General features: G+C 32.2%; 1 protein-coding gene across 1 annotated transcript in view; it reads right to left on the bottom strand.

The window, feature by feature from the left end:
- Nucleotides 1–23,666, bottom strand: part of LOC133334745 (uncharacterized) — an 88,580-nt gene that overhangs the window by 18,178 nt on the left and 46,736 nt on the right. The window contains exon 6 of the mRNA XM_061543073.1: nucleotides 5,708–5,898. Coding sequence (XP_061399057.1) covers nucleotides 5,708–5,898 — 191 coding nt within the window. The remainder of the gene's footprint in view (nucleotides 1–5,707; nucleotides 5,899–23,666) is intronic.

Here is a 23,666-nt window from a genome sequence, read left to right as displayed (position 1 = left end):
CTAAGTCGACTTAGCATGTTTTAAAGTTCTTTACGTTTTTAGATACTACTGTCCTTAATTTGAATTCTCTGAAATTTTGGTAATCATCGGCCAATTCAAACCAAAGTTATAATCAAAAATGTGCTTAGCATGGCACGTAAGATATAAGAAACTTCCATACTTTGAGAGCTTCTACTGAAAAACTTACTTTTCAGACTTATCATACTATTCTTCGGAGGCGTCGATATGTATATTAAATAAAAAACTTTTGGCAAACATTAAACATTGACTTTGATTTAAAAAATAATAATAATATTAATTGCAAATTAAAGGAATAAAACATTTTCTAAATTAAATGAAACATTTATTTTTGTCCAAAGAAATATAAAATTTCTAGTAGTTTTAAATCAATATTCGAAAATAAAATTATATAATATTAACAAATGGAATAATTCGATCAGAATTAAAAGCTGTGGGTCAAAGCTTAGTTCTATTTCCACCACGTTTTCTCCCTCAATTTGTTCTGTGGTTTCAGTAGATTCTGCAGCATCTGAACTTGCAATACTTTGCGATATAGATTCATATTCCTCAGGTTCCCAATTGTCGGAACTTGACTAGCTAAAATCACGTGCGCTCATAATAATTTATTTTTAATGCATATGACTGCCTATACAAAACAGTACTACTTCTATTTGTAAAATATACACCAGCAATTAATTTATAACGACAAATATTAATTTTGTTTTAAAACTTCATCCATACATTTATTTGTGGATCACAACATTCGTGCAAAGAATATTATAATAGTATATAATTCGAAGAGAAGTTCGAAAAATATGTATTGATTTTTCTTATAAAAATAAATCATCTATTTTAATAGTTGCTATGCAAAAGTTCAAATAATTTTAAATTTAATTAAAAACCAAAGTATGCTAGTTAGCAAAGCATTTATGTAAATCTAGTAGCATTGTAATTTTACAATTTGAAATCTGTATCTTGGTTAAAAAGTTGCACTGTTAGTCATATTTAAAATTCAATGTAATCAACAGCTTTCTCGGAAAGATTTCTCTAACTAGACATGTTTTTGAAAGTCCCACAAGCTGCAAGTCGGGAACACCTTTATTAGGTTGAGCAAGTTTCTTTATCATCAACAAACTATGATAAAATGTTAATATAAAATTTTCATATATTAAGAATTTATTCCGAGTTTTGGCCTATAGTTTAAAAAACTATAACAGTTTGTATTATTATTTTTAGTTTTATGTTGTAAAGATATTACGCAAAATCTCGCTGAGTTAAAGTATATTTTTGTGTTAATTACAAAAATATATTTCACAAATTCTAAATTATAGATCCATATAACTATATTTGTTAATTTCACTTGTAAAAAGTTTTAGACAATTTCTAAAAGGTTTCGTTTAATTTGAAAAGTATTTCATTTTATTTGGAAAAGGTTTAATTTAACCTCGGGGCTAAAGGATAAAGCCAATCGGTGAATAACTTCCTTATTTTTTAAATTAGTTTGTGGTAAAAAATAGACGATTTTCAAAAAAAAAAAAACATTTCAAAGTTCCGGCATTTTGTTAATTGTTGTGCGAAGTCAATAATCCTAGTTCATACCAGAACCAGACATGTACTCTTTCTAACACCGCACTATGGCTGAAATTTGGCGGCAAAAAGTAATTTGTTCAACTTAAAATTTTTCAAAATTTTTTAATGGCATTCAGTACAAATCATACTGATAAGAAAAAATCGAGTAAAGTTTTTACTGTTGGCAACCCTGTTTATGTACAATCAACAATGTTTACATTACTTTTAGCACGCGTTATTACAATTGAAGCAGCAATATTTTCGTAAAATTAAAAGCCGTTTTTAATAACATATGTTTTGAAAAAGATCTTGATAAATATGAATGCTAATGCTCGAGTAGGGTACTTTTTACTATATAAAAATATACTTTGCTAAATGTTTGTATTTCGGACATATGTTGGTGTTTTGTGTGTGTATTTTTTTTTTTTTTTTTGTGAAATTTTGAATAGTTTTATCTTTTCCGTGGAGTAAAACTAAAGTTGTAACATAGTGTTACAGGAACTATTTATATGTGATTGTTTGTAGAAAACCCTAGTTTTATGTCATGCTAAAATTGTCGGCTAATGACTGCTAATAAACGAATTATTAACATTTTTGCAGAAAAACTCAGGATCAAAAATTACATAAAAATAAATATTCCATACGAAATTGGCAGTAAATTAAGAAAATTTATATTAATTAAAGCTTGGAATTTATCTAATTATGTAACTAAAATGGATTATACTTCACAGAAGTGAGAATAAAATATAGAAATGAAATCGGTCCTAGTTTTGAGATACGGGTCTAATGGTTCAACCGGCCACAGTTTTGTTAAACAAATATTTTTTTACTACTTCAGATAGTTTCTATCCTTCCCTACTTGTGACATCAGTCATTCCAAGAAATGGGAATCCAAAATATAAAATTATATCCAACATAGTTGAAAAAAGTACCCAAATTCCCCTTAATACCGAAATTTCGGGGGTACCATTATATGGGGACTACTTTAACAAGTCGACCAATATCGATAGTTTTTGGTAGGAAGATTTGCTACCCAATAATAACCTAAAATACATAAATACAACCTATTTGTTAAAGAAACGTGCGCAAAATCTCAAAAATTCCGAATAATGTGATATACCGTTATATTGGGGCTACCCGAAGAACTAGTCCAATATTCATAATAATAAATTTTTGGTAGGGAGATTGTCTATACACTGAAAACCCAAAATACCAAATTTCAGCCAATTCCGTTGAAAAACAAAACCAACATTGCCAAAATACCCAAAATGTGGGGGGCGTGGACCGCCCATTTTTTCTTATTTCACTTTTTCTAACATTAGAATTCTACACTCCAAATTTGGGGAAGCTAGCTTGTCTGGATATATTTTATGCCGCTAAAATCGCGATTTCAGCCATAGTGCACCGTTGGAATTTTCGGATTCCGATGTTCCAATGAGGAGTTATCATGCCCGCCATCAAAGGAGGACTTTTCTTTGATCACTTCCCTTAATCTGGAAATGATATATATTTTTGACCGACTCATGATAATTATGCACCAAATTATCAACGGTAAAATCAATAATCGATTGAAAAGTCATATCGTTTAGTAAACAATCTCTTGCGCACATATCCCTGAACATAGATTCCACTCAGTTATAGGTAGATTGAATTTTTAAATGATTTGAATATATTTGTAATTAACATATGTTTGGGTATGGGTGGCGTAGGGGATGATAGATACCAAGCAACGGCTTTGATTGGCTTTAAAAAAACTATAAAAAATAGGTTGAGGCGTCGGGTTAGTTGCCCACTTTCGGAAAACCCAACGCAAAGAAAAATAAAGCCAAACCCCCTAATGTTGACGACCCACAGTGGGAAAAATACCGATCTAGCGCTCAGAAAATAAAAAAAAATGAACTTGAAGGAAGCTTTAAAACATTAATGCACTTTTAAAGTAGAGTGTTGAGTGTACTTACGTCCGTATAAAATAATACGAATTAATAAGTTAGAACGGAATAACGGTACATTTAAAATAAATATTTTTTCCAATGTAAAAAATGGTATTTTTTCGCTATAAAATTGCGATGGTCGTGTGTATTCTGTGAATATATTATTATAGAATTTTGTCTATTTTTGATATATGGTATTGGTATTTAATTAAATGGAATAGATCACAACATAGCACATAAGAAAAAAGTTAAAAATGTCCGTGCTAAGGTTCCAGAGTAATGGGTGTGAATATGAAAATGAGCTGCTGCTCCAAACAGCGATTTTAAACTCATGCACTGAATATACATATATATTTCTTATATATCTTACTAAGGAACAAATTTGAAATATTCTAAATACAAAAATAGACGATCCAGACATAGAGATGGAACACATCTTCCATTTAACAATGATCGGCGGCAAGGTATTTAGTGCTATATCCCAATCATGTGGAATTTGCGATGCAACACCAAAAGTAATGAATGATTACAACAAAATTTCGTCATTAACACCAAACATCAACTTATAGGAATACGGCCTTTCTACCTTACATGCAAGGATTCGATGTTTAGAATGTATATTGCTCATTTCATACCGACTGGTTTTGAAAAAGTGGAAAATTAATAGCTCCGATCGGCCACTTTTCGGAGAAAGGAAGGCACGTATCATTAATGATTTGAAGGAAGAAATGCATATTATTGTTGACACACCTAAGTCAGTATCCGGAACAACAAACGATGGCAATACTGCTAGGCGTTTTTTAGCCAACCTGGCTTGGCATCGTCGATAACTGGTGTTGATGAAAAATTAATTAAAAATTTTAGTATCATCCCTTCAACCATGGCCTGTGGATATGCTATTAACGCAGAGTCATTTAAAAAATGTACTGAGGAAACATTTATTTTTTTCGTGGAATTATATCCTTGGTTCTATATGCCTTCAAGCATACACAAAATATTAGTGCATGGAGCTGATATAATTAACTGTGCAGCTTTGCCCATAGGAATGTTGTCTGAAGAAGCCATGGAATCCAGAAATAAGAACTTTCGGAACTACAGGGAACTGTACACCAGAAAAATTAGTCGTGAGGAAACAATGAGGAATCTTTTCAATAGGTTGCTATTTTCTTTTGATCCAAAAATATCAAGTTTGTCTCGTAGTACATCTCTTAACCATCGATATAGTGAGCCACTATCTGAAGAAGTCCTTAAACTACTGAATGTTTTAGATATATAATATTAATAATAATAATAAAGATACATATAATAACAATAGTGTTTGCCGTTAACCCACTTTTTACCCTCCAAATGTTTCGTAATTTTTAAAAGAAGCTCCCATTTTAGGAGTACTATTAGTTATAACGAAAAATTTTGCTTATTAAAAAATGTTTAAAAAACTTCAAAATAGTAATTTTCCCCCTAAAAATTTAAGTTTTTTTCTAAAAAAAAAAATTCAGCGCTTAGTGGGTTAATAAAAAAAATTGCCAAATTTTTTCATAAAGTAATTAAAATTGTCCATCTAAATCTATTCTTATCCAAAATATCGATGAACATACAGTAGAACATCTACTTTTATTTTCTGCGCGCTAGATCTGCATTTTTCCCATTGTGCGACCCCCGCAAACGTATAAAGGACCACGAGGTTCAATATTGCAAAGAATTATGTTGAAAATATTTGATGTATGCGATCAAGATCGGTATGTTTTGGATTTTCGGTAAATGTTTATCAAAATGAATATAAATTGAAAAACAAATCGAAAATGCCAAAAATTATTCCCTAACAATATTGCTGTGCCAAGACAACGTTTGCGGGTCAGCTTGATATTTATATTTATGTGATCTTCCGAACGTAGAATAATATCATAATTATTGCACACCACTATGCAACTCTCAGATCCAAAACGTGTGTTTTCTAAACATGAAGTTAGGGAAAATATACCCATTAATAATGTTCCTAAATTAACATCTTTGGTACCTATCATAAATTATATTATGTTGTAGTGAAATGCAGTTCAGATGTTATATACCTATATATCGTTTCTATTATGTCCATGTAAAAGTGACACCTTTATTAGGAAAACAAATATAACATAATTATAGAATATCCGGCTTTCCAATCGGACAAAATGTGCGTTGCCACTGTATATATACGTGTATATTAATCTCACCTGCCATCTCCCGAAACTAGTAATGAGTTTAGAAAACGATCTTCGCCAGCTTTGAATGTGGTTACGCAATCTCCAGACTCTAGATTCATTAAATTCACATACATTCTGTTTCGTGATAGACACACAAGATGATTTTGATCATGGAGGCCAAAATACGGCATTTTTTGATTCATTACACCTTTCAACGTAACCTGAAAAAAAGTTATATCTTTGAAAAATTATTTAAAATTTTAATATTATTTAAATCAAAGTCAGAAAATGTTGTAACTTAATTTTTTTTAATATTTCTGCAAAAAATATTACATTACGACTTAGAATTAAGCAGAAAAATATTGAGAAACCAAATAAAACAGAAACTCAATTAGAATAGATATTGTTAAAAAACATTGAAATATGTTTAAGTTTTATTGTAAATATAATGAAATAAGTGCGCATTTTTTATATAAATGAAACTAGCATACACCCGCTACTTCGTTAGCGGAAAACAAATATTTCCGAACCTCCAATTTTATACATCGGATAAAAAATAAATACATCTATTTCTATAAATGATGTCATATTCTATTGTAGAATACATTTAAAAACGTTTTATGATGTTGTACATACATTATTATTCATCCTTATCGCTTTATATCGGCTACATATAGTAACAAAAAATATGCCATCTAATCTAATAATTCAGTGTACACTCGTTTCTTTATCAAAGACATGACCACATTCAAAGAATATTGAGCTTCCGATGTATCAATGTAAGTAGTAATCTCAATGATACAAATTGTAATGTCTTTGAATACCGCTTGTGTATTTTTTAAAAATTAAAAAATACAAATACCATAATACATTTGTACAATATTTACTACTTTTTAGAACTATTATCTAAAACATCGCAAAGTATAATTTCAAACCCCTCTATCATTAAATTTAAATTTTCTAAAACAAAACTAAATACACAATTTAAAGTACTTTTTAAATTTATCAATACCAATATTACCTTTATAATGTTTTAGTAAGAATTTCAAAAAAAATCTATCTGTATATTACACGGTACGGTATAATCTCCTGCAACTTCAATACACTTAGTTCAACGCTTTTCTAGCAATTATATCCTTTGATTAAAATAGTTTGCCTCAAGGTCTTTAAAATAGTGGTTTACAACTGTAATTGCATCTTCATTTGAGGTATACTTTGAAATGAATTCTTTACACTTACATTTTCATAGTGTGGTAAATTATGGTTCCATCACAATTCCTCTTTTCAAATACTAAAATGTTCGCTGGGATGTCAATAGCTATTTTTAGCATAATATTTTTCGAAGATTCTAAACTTTGTATCTAGACATGAATCTTTTTTTTTTTTTTTTTTTTTGGTGCCGATGTGTCTCGGATAACACCTGTTACATTCACTGCTTTGTCTCATATGGACTGTTTAGCGAGCCATCCACATAAATTGGTGTAGCTCAGAGATAACATCTCGGCCTTGCAGTCGTAAGGACCAGAGTTTCTTTTTCTTCTTTCTTTTTATTTTAACTATTTTTTTTTTCTATTATATCGTTGATGGAGACTTAGAATCAGCTAATAATTTCTATGTATTAGTGAGAATGCACTCAAATGTGTTCTAAAACATACTTAGCTCTTCTTTAATTGACTTATGTACCTTTGCTTAGTGGTGAACAATGATTAGGTTGCTTTACGATAGTTTCATTATGCTGCTAACAAATCTCTTCTTTCTTTCCGTTGCTGACTTCAACCAGATAACACACGCATATCAACGAAAAAAATATTTCATTACCAAAAAAGTTTAAAGTTAGAAATTGTAAATCCAAGTAAATTGTATCCGAAAAAATCGGCAAAATCGTTAATGCAAATTAACTCTTTGAAAAATAAAACGATTTCCCGCATAAAAATTAAACGACTATTTATTCAATTTTGTGGACATTTTTTTTTTTTTTAAATTTGCAACATATCATTAAACGGCAAAACTGACAAATATCCACAGTAACGAAAATTTCTCTTCAAACAAGCCAAAAGATTTCCATAAGGTAAGAAGTGAAATTCCATTTATTCGCAAGATTTGTGATAGAAAAGTGTTTCTTTCTTGTCCCCCAGAATACCGTCAATACCACCTTTACGGCAACATTCAAGTTGACCGTAGGTGAGGAAGACAGTTTGCTGTAAAATCCCCATTGATCTGCCTAAATAATTTGAAAAAATATTGGCTTGGATATCTAAGAAATTTGTTTGTCATCACTGAATTACAGACATAAAATTGTCATTTGAATATTACAACGATAATGAAATGTTAATATTGTGAAGATAGAAGGTGTGAAAAAAATACTAATCGCCATCAACATTTTCCACAAAATCCTCCACTGTGCGAGACAGCACCTGTCAAGCCAGACACGCACCAGACACCCTCGTAATTTGATTTACGATATTACGTGCCAAAAATAGAATTGCAACATATATGCGTCTCGCTTGCACATTGCACCCCACCGAACAGCATTAGAAAGATCGAACGGCTTGATCGTGTGCAAAAGTATTGGTTAAGCGGCAAGCTGGACAACAAATCAGTAGCCTAGATTGCAAGAGGGCACTGCTATCAACCATAAGGTCGCGGGTTCGACCCCCCGACACCGGCAAAATCGTCATATTTATTAAATTTAAAACTTAGAACTTACCAAAACAAAATGTATCCCCGCAAGTAATAACTTATTCATAAAAATTGATCAACCAAAACCCCCCCTAAACATATGCAAACATTTACCTTAACATGTTAAAATTCCTTACAGTTCCTTACATCATCACACACATATACACCAGTTCATCGAGGCCTCCGACGATCAGCGTAAATATGTGGATGTTTGAAAAATCTCAAGGATCAGAAAATATACATCCTTTGAAAAGTACAAAAACAAAACAGAGTGAGTTAAAACAAGTGAAAAAGCGTTAAGTTCGGCCGGGTCGAACTTTGGATATACTGACAGGTACTAGAAATGGGAATATAGGGAACATGCCAAAAAGTGGACCTATACTGACATTTCTATGTAAACTATAATACACTTTTCAGAAATTTTTAATGGATAATTATACCCTCAGCCTTATGGCTAATTAGTGTGTATACACTTTCACACGGTGAAAATGTGCCTCATCGAAATATTGGTTCTAGAACCCATGTTTCTTTGGACCAAATCCGTTTCAGAAAATTTACATTTCATCCAAACTTTGCCAATCTTATTATTTCTTCCAAACATAGTTCAAATTCGAAGATGGGGAATATCAGTCCACTCCTTCTGGTACCTCCCACACAGGGGCTAGGTTTAAATACGGGTTATAATTCATATATAGTTCATTATCGAACTTTACGTTCTAGTTTTTTATCTCGATGTCCTCCACAGGTGATATAGTTACAACAGAGTCTTAGAACCAAACCCAAAACGCGGAACAAATTGCATAACTATTTTAATATAAAAAAGGGGTTATATGGGGACTACCCCAAAAAGGGGGTGCATATTAAAAATTTTTTGTAGAGAAATTTGTTACCATATTCGACCAAAAAAAATACCAAATTTCAGCGAATTCGGTTGAAAAACGTGCTCAAGAACCTCAAAATAGCGAAAATTGGGGGTACACTTATATAAGGGCTACCAGAAAAATTGGACCTATATTTATAATTTTTGGTGGAGATATTTGGCACCCAATAGGAACCAAATGTACCAAATTTCAGCGAAATCGGTTGAAAAACGCGCTCAAGAACCCCAAAATACCGACATTTGGGGGATACCCTTATATGGGGGCTATCCGAAAAAATGGACCTATATTCATAATTTTTTGTGCAGAGATTTGGTATCTATTAAGAACTCAAAATACTAAATTACAGCTAATTCGGCGGAAAAATACGTTCAAAACCCCCAAAATACTGAAAATTAGGAGGTACCGTTATATGGGGGCTACCAGAAAAGTGGGCCTATACTTATAAATTTTTGTGGAGACATTTAGTACCCAATAAGAACCCAATCTACCAAATTTCAGCGAATTCGGCTGAAAACGCGCTCAAGAACCCCAAAATACCGAAAATTGGGGGTACCCTTACATGGGGCTACCCGAAAAAATAGACCTATGTTCATATTTTTTTGTGGAGAGAATTGGTTCCTATTAAGAACTCAAAATACAAAATTACAGCCAATTCGGTGGAAAAATATGACCAAAACCCCCAAAATACTGAAAAATAGGAGGTACCGTTATATGGGGGCTACCAGAAAAAGTGGACCCATACTTATAATTTTTTGTGGGGACACTTAGTACCCAATAAGAACCCAATGTACCAAATTTCAGCGAATTCGGATGAAAAACGCGCTCAAGAACCCCAAAATACCGAAATTTAGCGGGTAACCTTATATGGGAGCTATGACTAAACGTGGACCGATATATCCCATCTTCGAACTTGACCTGCCTGCAGACAAAAGACAACCCTATGCAAAATTTCAGCACCCTATCTCAATTCCTTCAGAAGATAGCGTGATTATAACAGACGGACGGACGGACATGGCTAGATCGTCTTAGAAATTTACCCTGATCAAGAATATATATATACTTTATAAGGTCGGAAATGAATATATCGATGAGTTACAAACGGAATGACAAAATTAATATACCCTCCATACTATGGTGGAGGGTATAAAAATTAAGACATAAAATATTTGCATATGTAGGGTTTAATAATGTAATGTAGTTGTTAAAATATGAAAAAAGAGTCCTTATATGAAAATAATTATCCTTTAGGAAAAGGAGTTAAAAAAAGGAATGAAATAGTAAAAAAATCCATTTTTTCTAATATCAATTTTTGAATTCTTTAAATCTTAAATTAAATCTCTTATATATATTATGTATTTTTTTCTTATTCATCCATATTTAATTTAAATTCTAAATTCGTACTCCTTTAGCTTTACTGAGAAATATGTAAAAATCCAATTTTGCCCTTAACATTTTCATTTCATAAATTAATGAAAGATTTTCGATGTATTTTTATTTTGTTTTGTTAATTTGCGAATTTCAATAAAAGCCTAATTCCCTCTTGTATAGTTCTCAGTAAATTATCTAAATGGTCATGAATTAAACCCTTGAAATTTAATATAAAATTTATAATGATAAAAAAAAATTTCCCCAAACGAGTTTGAACATTACAATAGTGAGAGTCGGCAGTATTCAGGTTTTTCTATATAAAAGAATATTATTTTTGAAATAAAAAAACGCACATAATGACAGTTTAATATGTTATTATTGTGTATAATTTCTTTAAAATCACAAAATTAACGTGAAATGCCATTAAAAACAAATTTTAAGTAGATACTAAGGATTATGTTGCATTTTCGTCAACTGAATTTCTCGCTTGACACAAACAGCTGACTTGAAGTAAGGCCGAAGAAGATAGGGTTACCAAATGTTCCTCTTAAATCAATCAACAAATTAATGATATTACCGAGTCTTTCATACATATATTTTATGTCGCGAATAGTATAATATTAATAAGTAATAATAAAATTATCGTTAGAATTGACGAAATTACTACAAAATTATAGAAACAATGTTAAAAACGACGTATACAGTTTATATTGTATGGCAACACAATTTCTGGGGTGAAGTGTATGTGTGAAGTGTATAGAACACACCGTGTGTTCCAGAACATACCCGATTATTTTTTTGTGTTGTGAGCCAGGACGTTTTTCTAGAATTTGTATATTTAATTGATCCAAAACGATGCAATAGTACTGCGAATTCATTGTTTTACCATTTTGCAGATAACCTATCAATAAAATACCTTTGAAGTTAAAAATCCGTTGCCATAACCTTACCAGCCGATTGAATTGTTTTCGCCTTCTTTGGGACACTTCCTCCAGCTTCAGTCCATTTTTTTTGATTGTTCTTTTGTCTCTGGAGTATAGTGGTGAATCCATGTCTCATCAACAGAATTGTACCTTCTTATGCGTTTTTGATCGACTGGAAACAAATACGGCATCCATCTTGCAGAAAGCCATTTCATCAGTAGTTCTTCATGCAAAATTAAATTGACTCGATCATCTGAGATGCCCATGATATTAGCAATTTCACGCACTTTCATTCTTCGAACATACCATATCATGCACTTTGGTTACAACTTCTGTTGTTTTTACTGTTTTTGGATGTCCACTTCAATGCTAGTACGACCTCATTTAAATCCAGCAACCCAATTTTTTACTGTTGCATATGAAGGATCACTTTCATCTAACACATTCACCATATCATTATGAATTTTTTGTCCTGCATTTATAATTTTTCCATCGTTAAAAAAATTGCGGATGCTTCTTTTTTGAACAACTGTTTCTATATGAAGTATTTGCCTTATCGAAACTAAATTTAACATGTGTTCATAACAGAGATGGACGTTTCCAAAAACACTTTTTGTGCTAGGCTAAAAAGTTTCCGAACTGCCCTGGAACATAAGTGCAAATCAGTATCCCTTCCTGCCGTACCTTCCCGTTAGTGCCTTTAAAAAAAACTATTGGTAAAATTGGTAATATTTTTTGTATGGTTTTAGTACGTGTTTCAAAAACAAACAAACAAAAAATAGTGGGTTCTTTAATAGTGGGTTTAGTAGGCTTTGAAAGCATGACACTTGTTCAATAATATCCTCGTCAGTAAATTCTCCGAAACAATCCACATTTTCATCAATATCAATAAGTTAGTCCATTTCTTCCCATAAAGTGCATCACTTTCATCAGTCGTATTTATTCAACACCATTTTATTTTATTCGCCAACTTCAGCGCCTCCAGAATGTCAATTGTTTTCGCAAATTCTTCCAATGAAGATCAACATTCTAAATGAAGAAGTTGTTTTGTAACAATGCTCTTCATTAAAAGATCGAATGATCCCCTGATCTAATGACTGAATTAATGACGTCGAATTTGCTGGCAAAAATACTATCTTTATATTTTCCAACTGAATTCAATCACTTAGTTTGTGACAAGCTGCATTGTCCACAAAAAGGAGCACTTTCTTTCCAATAGCTTTAGACTTAAAGTGCAGCTCCTCCATAATGTTGGTCCATATACTGGAAGTCGCCCATGCTTTTGTGTTAGCAAAATATTTCACAGGAATTGGAATAATTTTGAAAACAGCGTGGAGATTTATATTTTCCTATTGAGAAAATGAGCTTGTCAGTGCCAGTGGAGTTTGTAACAGACAGAAGTGTAATTCTATTTTCAGCAGTTTTTTTCCAGAATATGTTTTCTGATTTTTTGCCAATTTTCCTGAAGGCAATGCTTTATATAATAAAGCTATCTCATCGGCAATGTATATTGGATCTGCCGGGTATTCTTCAAGGTATGCAGGTAAGATATTTTGCAACGAACCATTTGCTGACTCCGTATTTGCCGTGCACCTTTTTAAATTGGATATTTTCTCTCTTCTTCCACCTTTCCAGCCATCCATTTTTTGTACAAAATCAGCATTAAGTTTTTCGAAAAACAGCTTTTCCAGCAAAAGAGTTCCAGTCAATGTGGCTTGTTTTTATCGCATTTGATTAAATCACAAAAGAAGAGCATCTTCGACTTCTTTGTTACTACCCTTTCTTATGTTTTTTGAAAATATTTTTGTTTTGATGAGCCAAACTAGTAATGTTTTCCTTACCTTCTAAGACTCTGGTCGTTCCAGATTTTAATTTCTTTAAAATTTTTATTTTTATTTCTTAAATGTAAGGCAAGTGTTGTTTGCTGATCCCTAAAACAAACATTTCTTCAATTTAAATACACTGAATTTGTTGTTTACCTTTTTGGAAGACAAGACATAAAAATAATTGTAAGTTAGTTTTTAACGCAAATTTTGTCCAGTGGTTGAATAAACACAACGCATATATTTTCTCAATTAAGCGGAGTTGATTTCAAGGAAATATGACTTTTTCGATGTAATTAATGTTTCAATTAACCGATTTTTCATTTAAGCGGATTTTCAATTAAACGGTGTGAAAAATTAAAGAATTTTAAGTTTCTCACATTTCTTTTCAATTAACCGGAGATTTCAGTTAAACGGTTTGCAATTAAGCGGATTCGACTGTATATCACATTGCTAAGTATATTCGCTATACATTTCTCAATACTAAAGCCTCCAAGGCCAATAATTAGTATTAATAAAACATGTCCTCCTAAGTAGAAAACTAATACAGTAGATATCGGATATAAGAAACTCAAAAAACTATAACTATTAATATAAAATAAATTTTAAATATTAATTCGTATAAATATATAGAAATGACTCCCCAACCAAAACTGCAACATTATATGAATTCAACATGTTTATATCATAGTTAATAGAAAAAAAAGAGCCTTAACATCCGTTACAGAAGCAGAATTGAATAAAAGCAGGATAACTAAATACAATAACAACTGCCATATAAAAGAATCAAAATTACGGAAATGGTTCAAAATTTTTAAACGAAAAGCGTTATTAGTTTGGGAAAAAATATTCAGCTCAATGGGTAAAAAATACCACAAACGAGCGATACGTATTAAAAATTATTTTTAAGAATAGAATTATGTATTATGGGTATAAATATTTGATTACTTCTCGTGGACACGGGAAATCAAAACATGTTAACCAATAGAACTGGCGTACCACACCTTATAATCTTATAAAAAGCTCGCAAAACTCTTACGGATACAAATTGTCCAAAATTAACAGCCGGAAAACTCAGTACGTAGTCCGATATATGTTCCCGAGTTCTAATACTATATGTAAACCGAACAATAGAATTGACTATACCTTTGAGTTTGCAAAAACTGCAATTAATAGTACCCGACACAACCTCTACCCAAATACAATTTTAGGCATAAGAAGAGCAAACGCCATTCTCTTTTTAACCCACAAAGGAATAAACAAATTGATCGAATATAAGCTACGACTACGAGCAAATACCTTTCTCTGAATTGTGTCAACATGAGTTTCTATTATAATACCAACAAAGTCAATTTGGTTACCATCCAGATAAATATTGAGATCACATGCAGAAGAGCCGAACCTGAAGATTTTTGTCTTGGAAGCATTAAAAGTCAAGAAATTAACCTAAAATGACTAAGAACTGAATTGATTTCATTTTCGAAATAAATAGGATCTGCATATTTATCAGAAAAGACATGTCATCGGTAAATAAAAGTGGTGTACATATACAAAATGGAGAGAAAGGGAACCAAAACCGATCCTTGCGGTACACCACACATAATAGAAGCAGCATTAGAAGTTTTACCATTGTACACAACAAATTGCGATCTGCCAGACAAGTAGGATAAAATAAGTTTGCATGCAGTAATCTAAAAATTAAATTCATTCATAATTTTATTCAATAAAATATTGTGGGAAATCGAATCAAAGTCCTTCGTTAAATTCAGGGACACAACCACGATATTTTTATTCACATTTATATTATTATTGTTATTGTGGTTTCTACAGAACGTAAACTGACCGTCATAAATATAATCACCAACATGCATAAGGATTTGATCCTTCATAATATGTTCACACACTTTGGCCAAGACAGGAAGAATAGATATAGGTCTGAGATCATCTGGACCATTAACAACATTCCCTTTTGGTATTGAACTAGACGAGATTGTTTCCACAGTTGGGGAAAAACAGAGGCCACTAATTTAGAAATTATTTAATATAACACAAAATCGGAAATATACGGAAAAATTTCGATAGATTTAGACTTCATTTTATTGAGAGCCGAAACAATGTCATCATTATATACGCAGCTAAAAGAAACCTCATTATCATGAAAATTTAAATCGAGAAAGTCAGTACTAGCCATATGAGGATTCCTACATAGAAACGACAAATTAAGAGCATCTCAATCAAAAACAGACAACGAGCTCTCTCCACCCCTACATCCAGACACCCTTAAAAAGAGCCATATTGCAATTTAAACCAAATCACTGAATTTTTAGAGTAACATTATTTACGTTCACGTCGTATAACTAAATTGCTTTATCCCGAAACCTACAGTAAACATTCCATTTGTCATTACATCTATTTCTTCGGTAAGATTTAAAAGACAAATCACACAGCGACTGAAATATAATAATTTGATTTGCTATAATCCAGTTATCGTTAGAACATATATTTTTGCGTAAAACAGGAACAAAAACAAACAATCAGCAATAACAATTAAAATCAACAACTGCAAAATTCACTAAATCAACATTAAAATTTGATAAATAAGTAAAGAAACCATCCCAATCAATATTCAAATAATTACGATGCTCTACATAATCACAATAAGTACTAACAACAAGTGAAGCAAAAATAAGTGAATGGTCAGAAACAGATGGGCATATAACCTGATCAGAAAGATTAACCATATAACATTCACTAACAAGAATAGAAGCTATCAACGAAGACGAATGATGCGAATTATCATAGTGAGTAGGCTTGGAATTTGCAAACACAGACAAGTTTAAACGAAAGCAAGTCTAACGAACAGACATTACATTTAGCGGATCAAAAATAATTGAGTTAAAATCACCAACTATAATAATTTTGGAATACTCAAGCAGTAAATATGTATGAACATTTTCAAAAACTGTAATGTCGCCAGGAGGAGGCACCAAATAAGACCTTGACGTCTCCAGACGTGAACTCTATAAAAAATGGATTCACTTTGACCCAATACCACTAGAAATTTATATTAAACACCACCACCTCTTGAGTATCTTCAATCATTCCTCACGAATTTATACTCCGGCACCTTAAAAACATGAGTTGAAGTATCAGGATTTAGGCACGTTTCTAAATTACCAATAACATTTAAACCAGAGCCAAATAAAATAGATTTAACCTAACAAAATTTGGTAGAATTTGTAGATGACCTCATACTACGAGTATTAATATGCGCATTGTTGAACTGGCCCAAGATTAGTGTCAAGAAACCTCAAAAGCTACTTGTGCAGTTACAGTGACAGTCTTTAAGATGGATAAGTTCTTTTCATCGATATCAACGCAACCAGCATGAATCCAGCAATTACAAGTTTTACACAAAATACTAGCTTGCGTCTCACAGTGTCACGACCGCGGCCGAAAATGGTCAAAACCAAGTACCACGGAGGACAAATTTTTTGATGAGGATTGATAAAAAACACTCCAATTAGAATAAATATGAAATTTTATTAAGGTTCAAATCTGATAATTATTAAGGTTCAAATCTAATAATTATCTGTAAACTGATTTTTTACCATATTTTCGAAAAATGGGTGTGTTTTTCTGATGCTGAAATATTTGAATATTCAAATTAAAGGTTATTATAAAAGTGTTTATTTTGGTTGCTGTGGATGTAAAAACTAGGATTCGCTTTAGTTTGTATGTATATAGATATCATATGGTGTATACAGTCGTTCACACTTGTAGTACTTCTTAGTTCATCAAATTTGTAAAACAAATTTTGAAATTAGTGGAGCAGAAAAAAAGTTTAGCTCAATTTTTTTATTTGAGTGGTGAAAAGTATGTTATTTAAGGAATAAAAAAATAGATGCGGTGTCCTGCGGTCCTAAGGGTTATTTAACTTTTTTGGGGGCCACCTTATGAAAAAATATGGCATATTCATGAAATGGTTAGAAGCGAATGGTCAAATATGTTATGTATAAATTAAATAAGTTATTGAGGGTCAAATAGGAAGGAGAAGATGGATTCAGAACATAGTAATAATACAATATTTTACATAAAATATGCAATTAAGTGGTAAAAACGTTATTCGAAGCAGAGATATGGGAGTATTGGTTTTAAAATATAGCTTTTAAATAAATTTTCAGTCAGTTTGAAGATTATACTTATTTATCAGATAATTTGAGACATAATCTTATAATCTAAATTTAGAAGTCCCACATGAATTACCTTTGTGGAAAGTTCATACAGAAAATATTAGTTCATGGCATGGGATATGCAATGTGCAGTACAGTACCTTTTGAGCGACTTTCACAAGATGCTAACAAGTCATGCCAACAAATAATTAGTAGCAGCCCGAACTTTTGTCAAAGCCGAGTTAAATAAGGTTTTTATTTAGTATTTTATATTACAATCCGACCTTGTAATATCCTTAAACAGCCATAAGAAAAGGCCCGAGATTATAACGTGGATAATACTAAATCGTACATTTGGGAAGACAATATTTTATATATATATATATGGGCAATATTGCCAATTTTTTAACATAGCTGAGGCGGAGGTTCACCCCTTTATAACTCGGGAACTACTTAAGTATATGAAAAAAAGTGAATAGTTTTGGGTTAATTGATCTGTCGTTGCAAACTGTTCATGATATTGACCTCCAAACTTTATTTTAGTGGAAGCTGTGTCTACTTTAATGTAAAAAATGTGTAAAAACAGGTTGAGGCGACACAGTTTTTTTATGTTCTCTATCAATTTGTGACTAAGCCACTCATTGCACGGTCTTCGTGTCAAAATAAAACTAGAAGCCAACAAAATGGGGACTACGCCCCTTATGTATCATTTTTCAAAATTTTAACTGCATCTACCTTTAAATGATGCTGACATTTTGAAGCTCGATTTTGAGAGTTTTTTTAATTTTACTACTAGCTTTAATACGCAAACAGGAATTTATAAAAATCGATTATAAGATTATTGTAGTCGCGAATCTGCGTAATTTGATATGTATTTTGTGTATGTAGTATGCACAGCTTCAGAGTAATACTCATCCGAAGGTGCGAATTTTTTGCGATCAAACTTCTAAAAAACCTATTTTTCGCGCCAAATTTTTACATCTGTCAACTGAATGATATGGGTACCCGCGATCAATAAGGTTTTTTACGATTCGGATGATATAAAATCTTCTTCGTGAAAATCCATCTACTAGAACGGCGGGAACTTGCCTTCCAAAAACACGAAATTTGGCAAAAAATGTTTTTGAAAATATCGCGGATTTATTTGCGTTTTCTGTGTATCATTTCCGCTTCAATAAATGACCTCATACGGATTTTGATCTTTTTCGAAAAGAGAACTTTAAAAACTTCAGCCGAAAGAGAGATGTACGCAATTTATCTTAAAAATAGATTCTGCTGGCACATCCATGGTTCTCAATGGACCACATTGAAATGGTATATATCGATGTATTTTTTTTAGGGTGCACACCGAAATCGGATGCGCGTTAATGGCATATGGAGTTTTTGGAAATTATTCGCGTTTTATGATTTTTTGGGTACTTCAATGTAACGTGCGGCACATCTTAGCCGTCAAATGAAATTTCGCAAAATATATATGGATTGGAAGATAAAGATGCGCATCAAATGATTTTGAGAATTACGCGATTTAGACGCAATTTATCTCAAAAATAGTGTGAGCTGGCACATCCATGGTTTTTAATGGACCACATTGAAATCGGTATAGATCTATGTAATTTTTTAGGGTGCACACCGAAATCGGATGCGCGTTAATGGCATATGGAGTTTTCGGAAATTATTCGGTCTTGATATAATCCGCAAGGCGTATACTTATACACAAAAAGTGATTATTATTATATATGTCAATTTTTCGGCGAAATTCGGGTAAAATAGCAGAATAACCCCAACATTTTTTTTCTTTTCATCATGGTGTTTAGATTATGTAGATATTTTTAAATTATTTTTTAAGTGTGTGTATGTCATCAATATAATGAAAATATTGATGTAATCTCCTATATTTTTTATTTTTTCTCATATTTCGCGAATATGTGCAACTTTATCGTGATTATTATAATATATTCATATTCTTATTTTACGGAGGAAGATATATATCAGCGTTTTTGGTCAATATAATAAACGGCGTAATTTTAAGATTTTTTTTATGCCCAAATTAAAACCTCGATAACTTTTGCGAGCATCAACCAAAAATTTGATCGCGAACGGTTTCGAGTCAGAACATTTTTCTCTATATGTGTACCAAAAATCATTGATGTGCCACAAAAACAAAAAAGCTGATTTTTTGAAAATGGAATATTAAAAAATTAGCAATATTCCCCATATATATATATATATATATATATGTATATATCTGTGTGTTTTGAAAATTTGGTGAATGATAAAAAAGTAATTTATTAGTTACTAAAGGATATCAAAAATTTATTATATTATAATAAAAATAACAAAAATAAAACTACTATACTTAATATAGCTGCATATAACGATTTTATAGTACAGAAAGTTACATTTTTAGGGACTTTTGGTATGGTAGGTACCTGAAATATGGGCCAACAACTAAATTACAACATCTATTACTGGCTTCGCGCAAATTTGATGTAATTTGGACGAAGACATGAACATTTTCATGGAATTTGGATGAATATAAACTATTTATAGGTCCAAAAGCGGATTTTCAAGACCCTTTGTATGGAAGGTATATCAAATCTTGGTTTTTGGTCCGTTGCTTTATAGGCATAAGTAAATGTAAATTGTCAATTTTCATTGAATTTAGTTGAATATTAAATATTATATAGCCCAAAATAGTAAAATTTTCAAGACCCTTTGTATGGGAGGTATATCAATCCTTGTTCTGATTGGTCAGTTGCTTTATAGGTCTAATTAAATGTAAATTGCCAATTTTCATTGAATTTGTTTGAATATTAAAGATTTTATAGGCCAAAAAGGGTGACATTCACAAGACCCATTATATGGGCGGTATACCAAATCTTGGTCCGATCTATTGGAAGAATGAGCTTTAAGAAAAGCTTATTCTACAATTTCAAGAATAACCTTTTGGGAATATTACACAAACAATTGTGTCACGAGGGTTCCGTTTTGATTTTTTTACAATTATTGCTAAACATTTCTCAAGACTTTTTCAAACTTACTGATTGTGTTGGTAAGCTTAATATAAACATATTATACTTTTGGCTGGTTGGGATTGAATTGATTCTAACACAGATGAATTATTCAGATTACAATCACAACATACCACAATAGTATGTGTGTAAATTAGAAAACGTTCTACAGTGGATTTTTCGATTTACTATGAATTGTGAACATCTTCGATTGTACAGTAGTATACATATACTATTAGAAATGTAATAAATTACTTCAAATTGTATTCATTTAATTTGGCTTAGACTACTGTAGCTCACACAAAATTACAAATGGTATTTAAAAAATGAAAAAAAACTTTAAGTTTCCTACTAGAGCGACAGAATACAAAGCCAGGTAAAACTGTTCCATATGATTTTAAAATTTCGGTTAAAATGTTCCATACTTAACTCGTGACAATCAATGATGCAGAGCAAACACAGTTGAATGCGAAAATTTCCAACTTAGACTATATATATTCTGAAAGCCCATGAACTGACCTTTGAATCGTGTGTATTCGTTAAGTCCCAGGTTTTGACATTTTCAATATCCCAAATTGATTTCGGATATAAACTATATATATATATATTTAAAGCCCATGAACTGACCATTTAATCGTTAGTATTCGATTAGTCCCAGGTTTTGGAATTTTGGAACAGTGGGCCTAACACGTGGAATATATAAATTACAATACCTACTGATAAATGGTGTAACTTAAAGAAAGATGAAAAATTTTCCATATCCGAAATTGATTTCGGATATAAACAATATATATTCCAAAAGCCTACATGGACTGACCTTTCGCGGGTACTCACTTAGTCCCAGGTTTTAGAATTTTGGGACAGTGGGCCTAACATAGGGAATATATAAATGATCAGACCTACTGTTAAATTGTGTAATCTAAAGAGAAGTCATTAAAATTTCATTATCTGAAATTGATTTCGGATATAAACTCTACATATTCCGAAAGCCCATGGATTGACCCTTCAATCGTGGTCCCAGGTTTTGAAATTTTAGGAAAGTGGGCCTATCAGTTGGGCCATATTAATTACCGGAATATTTACAATTTAAATAAAGTAAACAAATTTTAATTATCCGAAATTGATTTTGGATATAAATAATAGTCCCATGGACTGACCTTTCGTATTCGCTTAGTCCCAGGTTTTGGAATTTTCGTACAATGGGCCTAACAATTTACTCTTCACGCTCACATATATATGTGGAAATCGACATTCTACAATTACATCAAGTGGATTAGATGGTCGGGGTACTTTTGCTCTCCACATAGTGATCCACAAATCCACTTAATTTTACTTTCTGCTTACAATTTCGAATTGTATGATTTCTTTAAAACTTTATATGACAATTTTATAATTCTTGACGTCACTACAGTTCTGCTTGTCAAATTTAGAATTAGTTCGTCCAAATATGGGACAAATAACGTATTTCTTTAAAAAGATGCGAAGTTCGAACTCATTACATTTGACCTGTACTTTTGCGTCCCAACCCTTCTCGCCACTGAAACTTCTATTCTAAATTTGTCGGCAATATTGCTTGTTATGGTTTGTAACTTTGCACATATATATTTGAAGATTTACAAGCGAAGAAAAATAATTTACAATTTTTTTTTTGTTTTGTTTTGTTTTTGTTTATAGCGATTCAAGAAAAGTCCTTATTTTTGATAGCGGGCACTGGAACATCGGAATCCTATGAACAAATATTTTTGGAAAATCGCCTATTTTTTTACCACAAACCAAGTTGAAAATACGATAGCTATAACTCACAGAGAAACGTCCCAAAATTTGGAATCGATTAGGTTATTTGTTTCTGAGTTATCGTGCCCGCTATTCGCAAAACGCTGTTTGGAGAAAAACGCGTTTAAGTTTGAGAATACCTCTTGGATTCACTTTATGCTAACAAAATAAATCGGCTATATCTTCAAAAATTGTTGACTTGACATTTTATAGGGACATCTTGAATTTAAATTAAATTTTTTGAAACCGAGAATATGGGGGGTCCCCTTAAATTTCATGGTAAGCCTTATATAACCTCCCAAATTTCGATAGTTTGGCGTAGGGGACAATAGATACCAAGCAACGGCTCTGGCTTTAACAGAATAAGCTCAGGCTTATCTTGGTCCCTCTTTCATCTCATTTGTCGACACTGACCTTCCCGAGGTGTCACTTAAATTAGCTCTTTTCAACACCTGTTGATGTTGACGACACCGTAAGCGTATTATGGACCACGATCTGCGAATCTGCACTTGGAATGTGTTCACGTTGAACAGAACAGGCGCAGTTTTCGCTTTAGCGGATATGCTCAAGAAGTACAAAGCCGATGTTATTGCCTTACAGGAAATGCGATGCAAAGGGACAGGCGTAAGTAAATCAGATGTTTACGCACTGTATTATAGTTACCATAAAACGAGACATGGATTTGGCTGCGGATATAGTTTAACAGGAGAATAAAAGACCTGTCTCCAGATTCACTCCAGTAGATGAGCGAATTGTTATAATCTGTATAAAGGCGAAGTTCTTCTACATCAGTCTTATTTGCGCCCATGCTCCGACGGAAGACAAAGATGAGCAGACAAAAGACATATTTTACGAGCGCCAAGAAACACCATATGGCCGCTGCCCTGGTCATGACATTACAATTCTGCTAGAAGATTTTAATGCAAAAAATCGGAATAGAAAATATTTTTTGACCCACCGTCGGAAAATTTAGCGAATATCGCCGTCGAATGAACCATGAGTTGCACCATCTATTCTTGGACATCGGCATTGTCAGATGTATCGAGCTGCTGCGACTAACTTGGCTAGGTCATGTTGTAAGTATGGATGAGGATACCCCAGCACAAAAGGCATATAAAAGTAAGCCAACTGATAGCTCCCGAAGAGGGGATGGCCGCGAATTAGATGGGAAGATCAAGTGGAAGGGAACATTTTAGAACATGATCTTTTAAATTGGAATAGCTGCGCGCAAAACCGAAGCGCCTGGAAATCTTTTTTGAGCTTGGCTTATGGAACAAATATTCTGTCGCAAGCCAGCTAAGAAAGCAAATAATACTTGACTTTTTTGGGTATCAAATCTTCATTCCAATTACCATGAAT

This window comes from Musca vetustissima, unplaced genomic scaffold (assembly GCF_032173495.1).
Source record: "Musca vetustissima isolate MV318-11 ecotype Yass unplaced genomic scaffold, APGP_CSIRO_Mvet_v1 utg36403, whole genome shotgun sequence".
In the NCBI taxonomy this organism is placed as follows: domain Eukaryota; kingdom Metazoa; phylum Arthropoda; class Insecta; order Diptera; family Muscidae; genus Musca; species Musca vetustissima.
The sequence above is the reverse complement of the archived record's forward strand: the minus strand, read 5'-3'. Positions and strand labels throughout refer to the sequence as shown.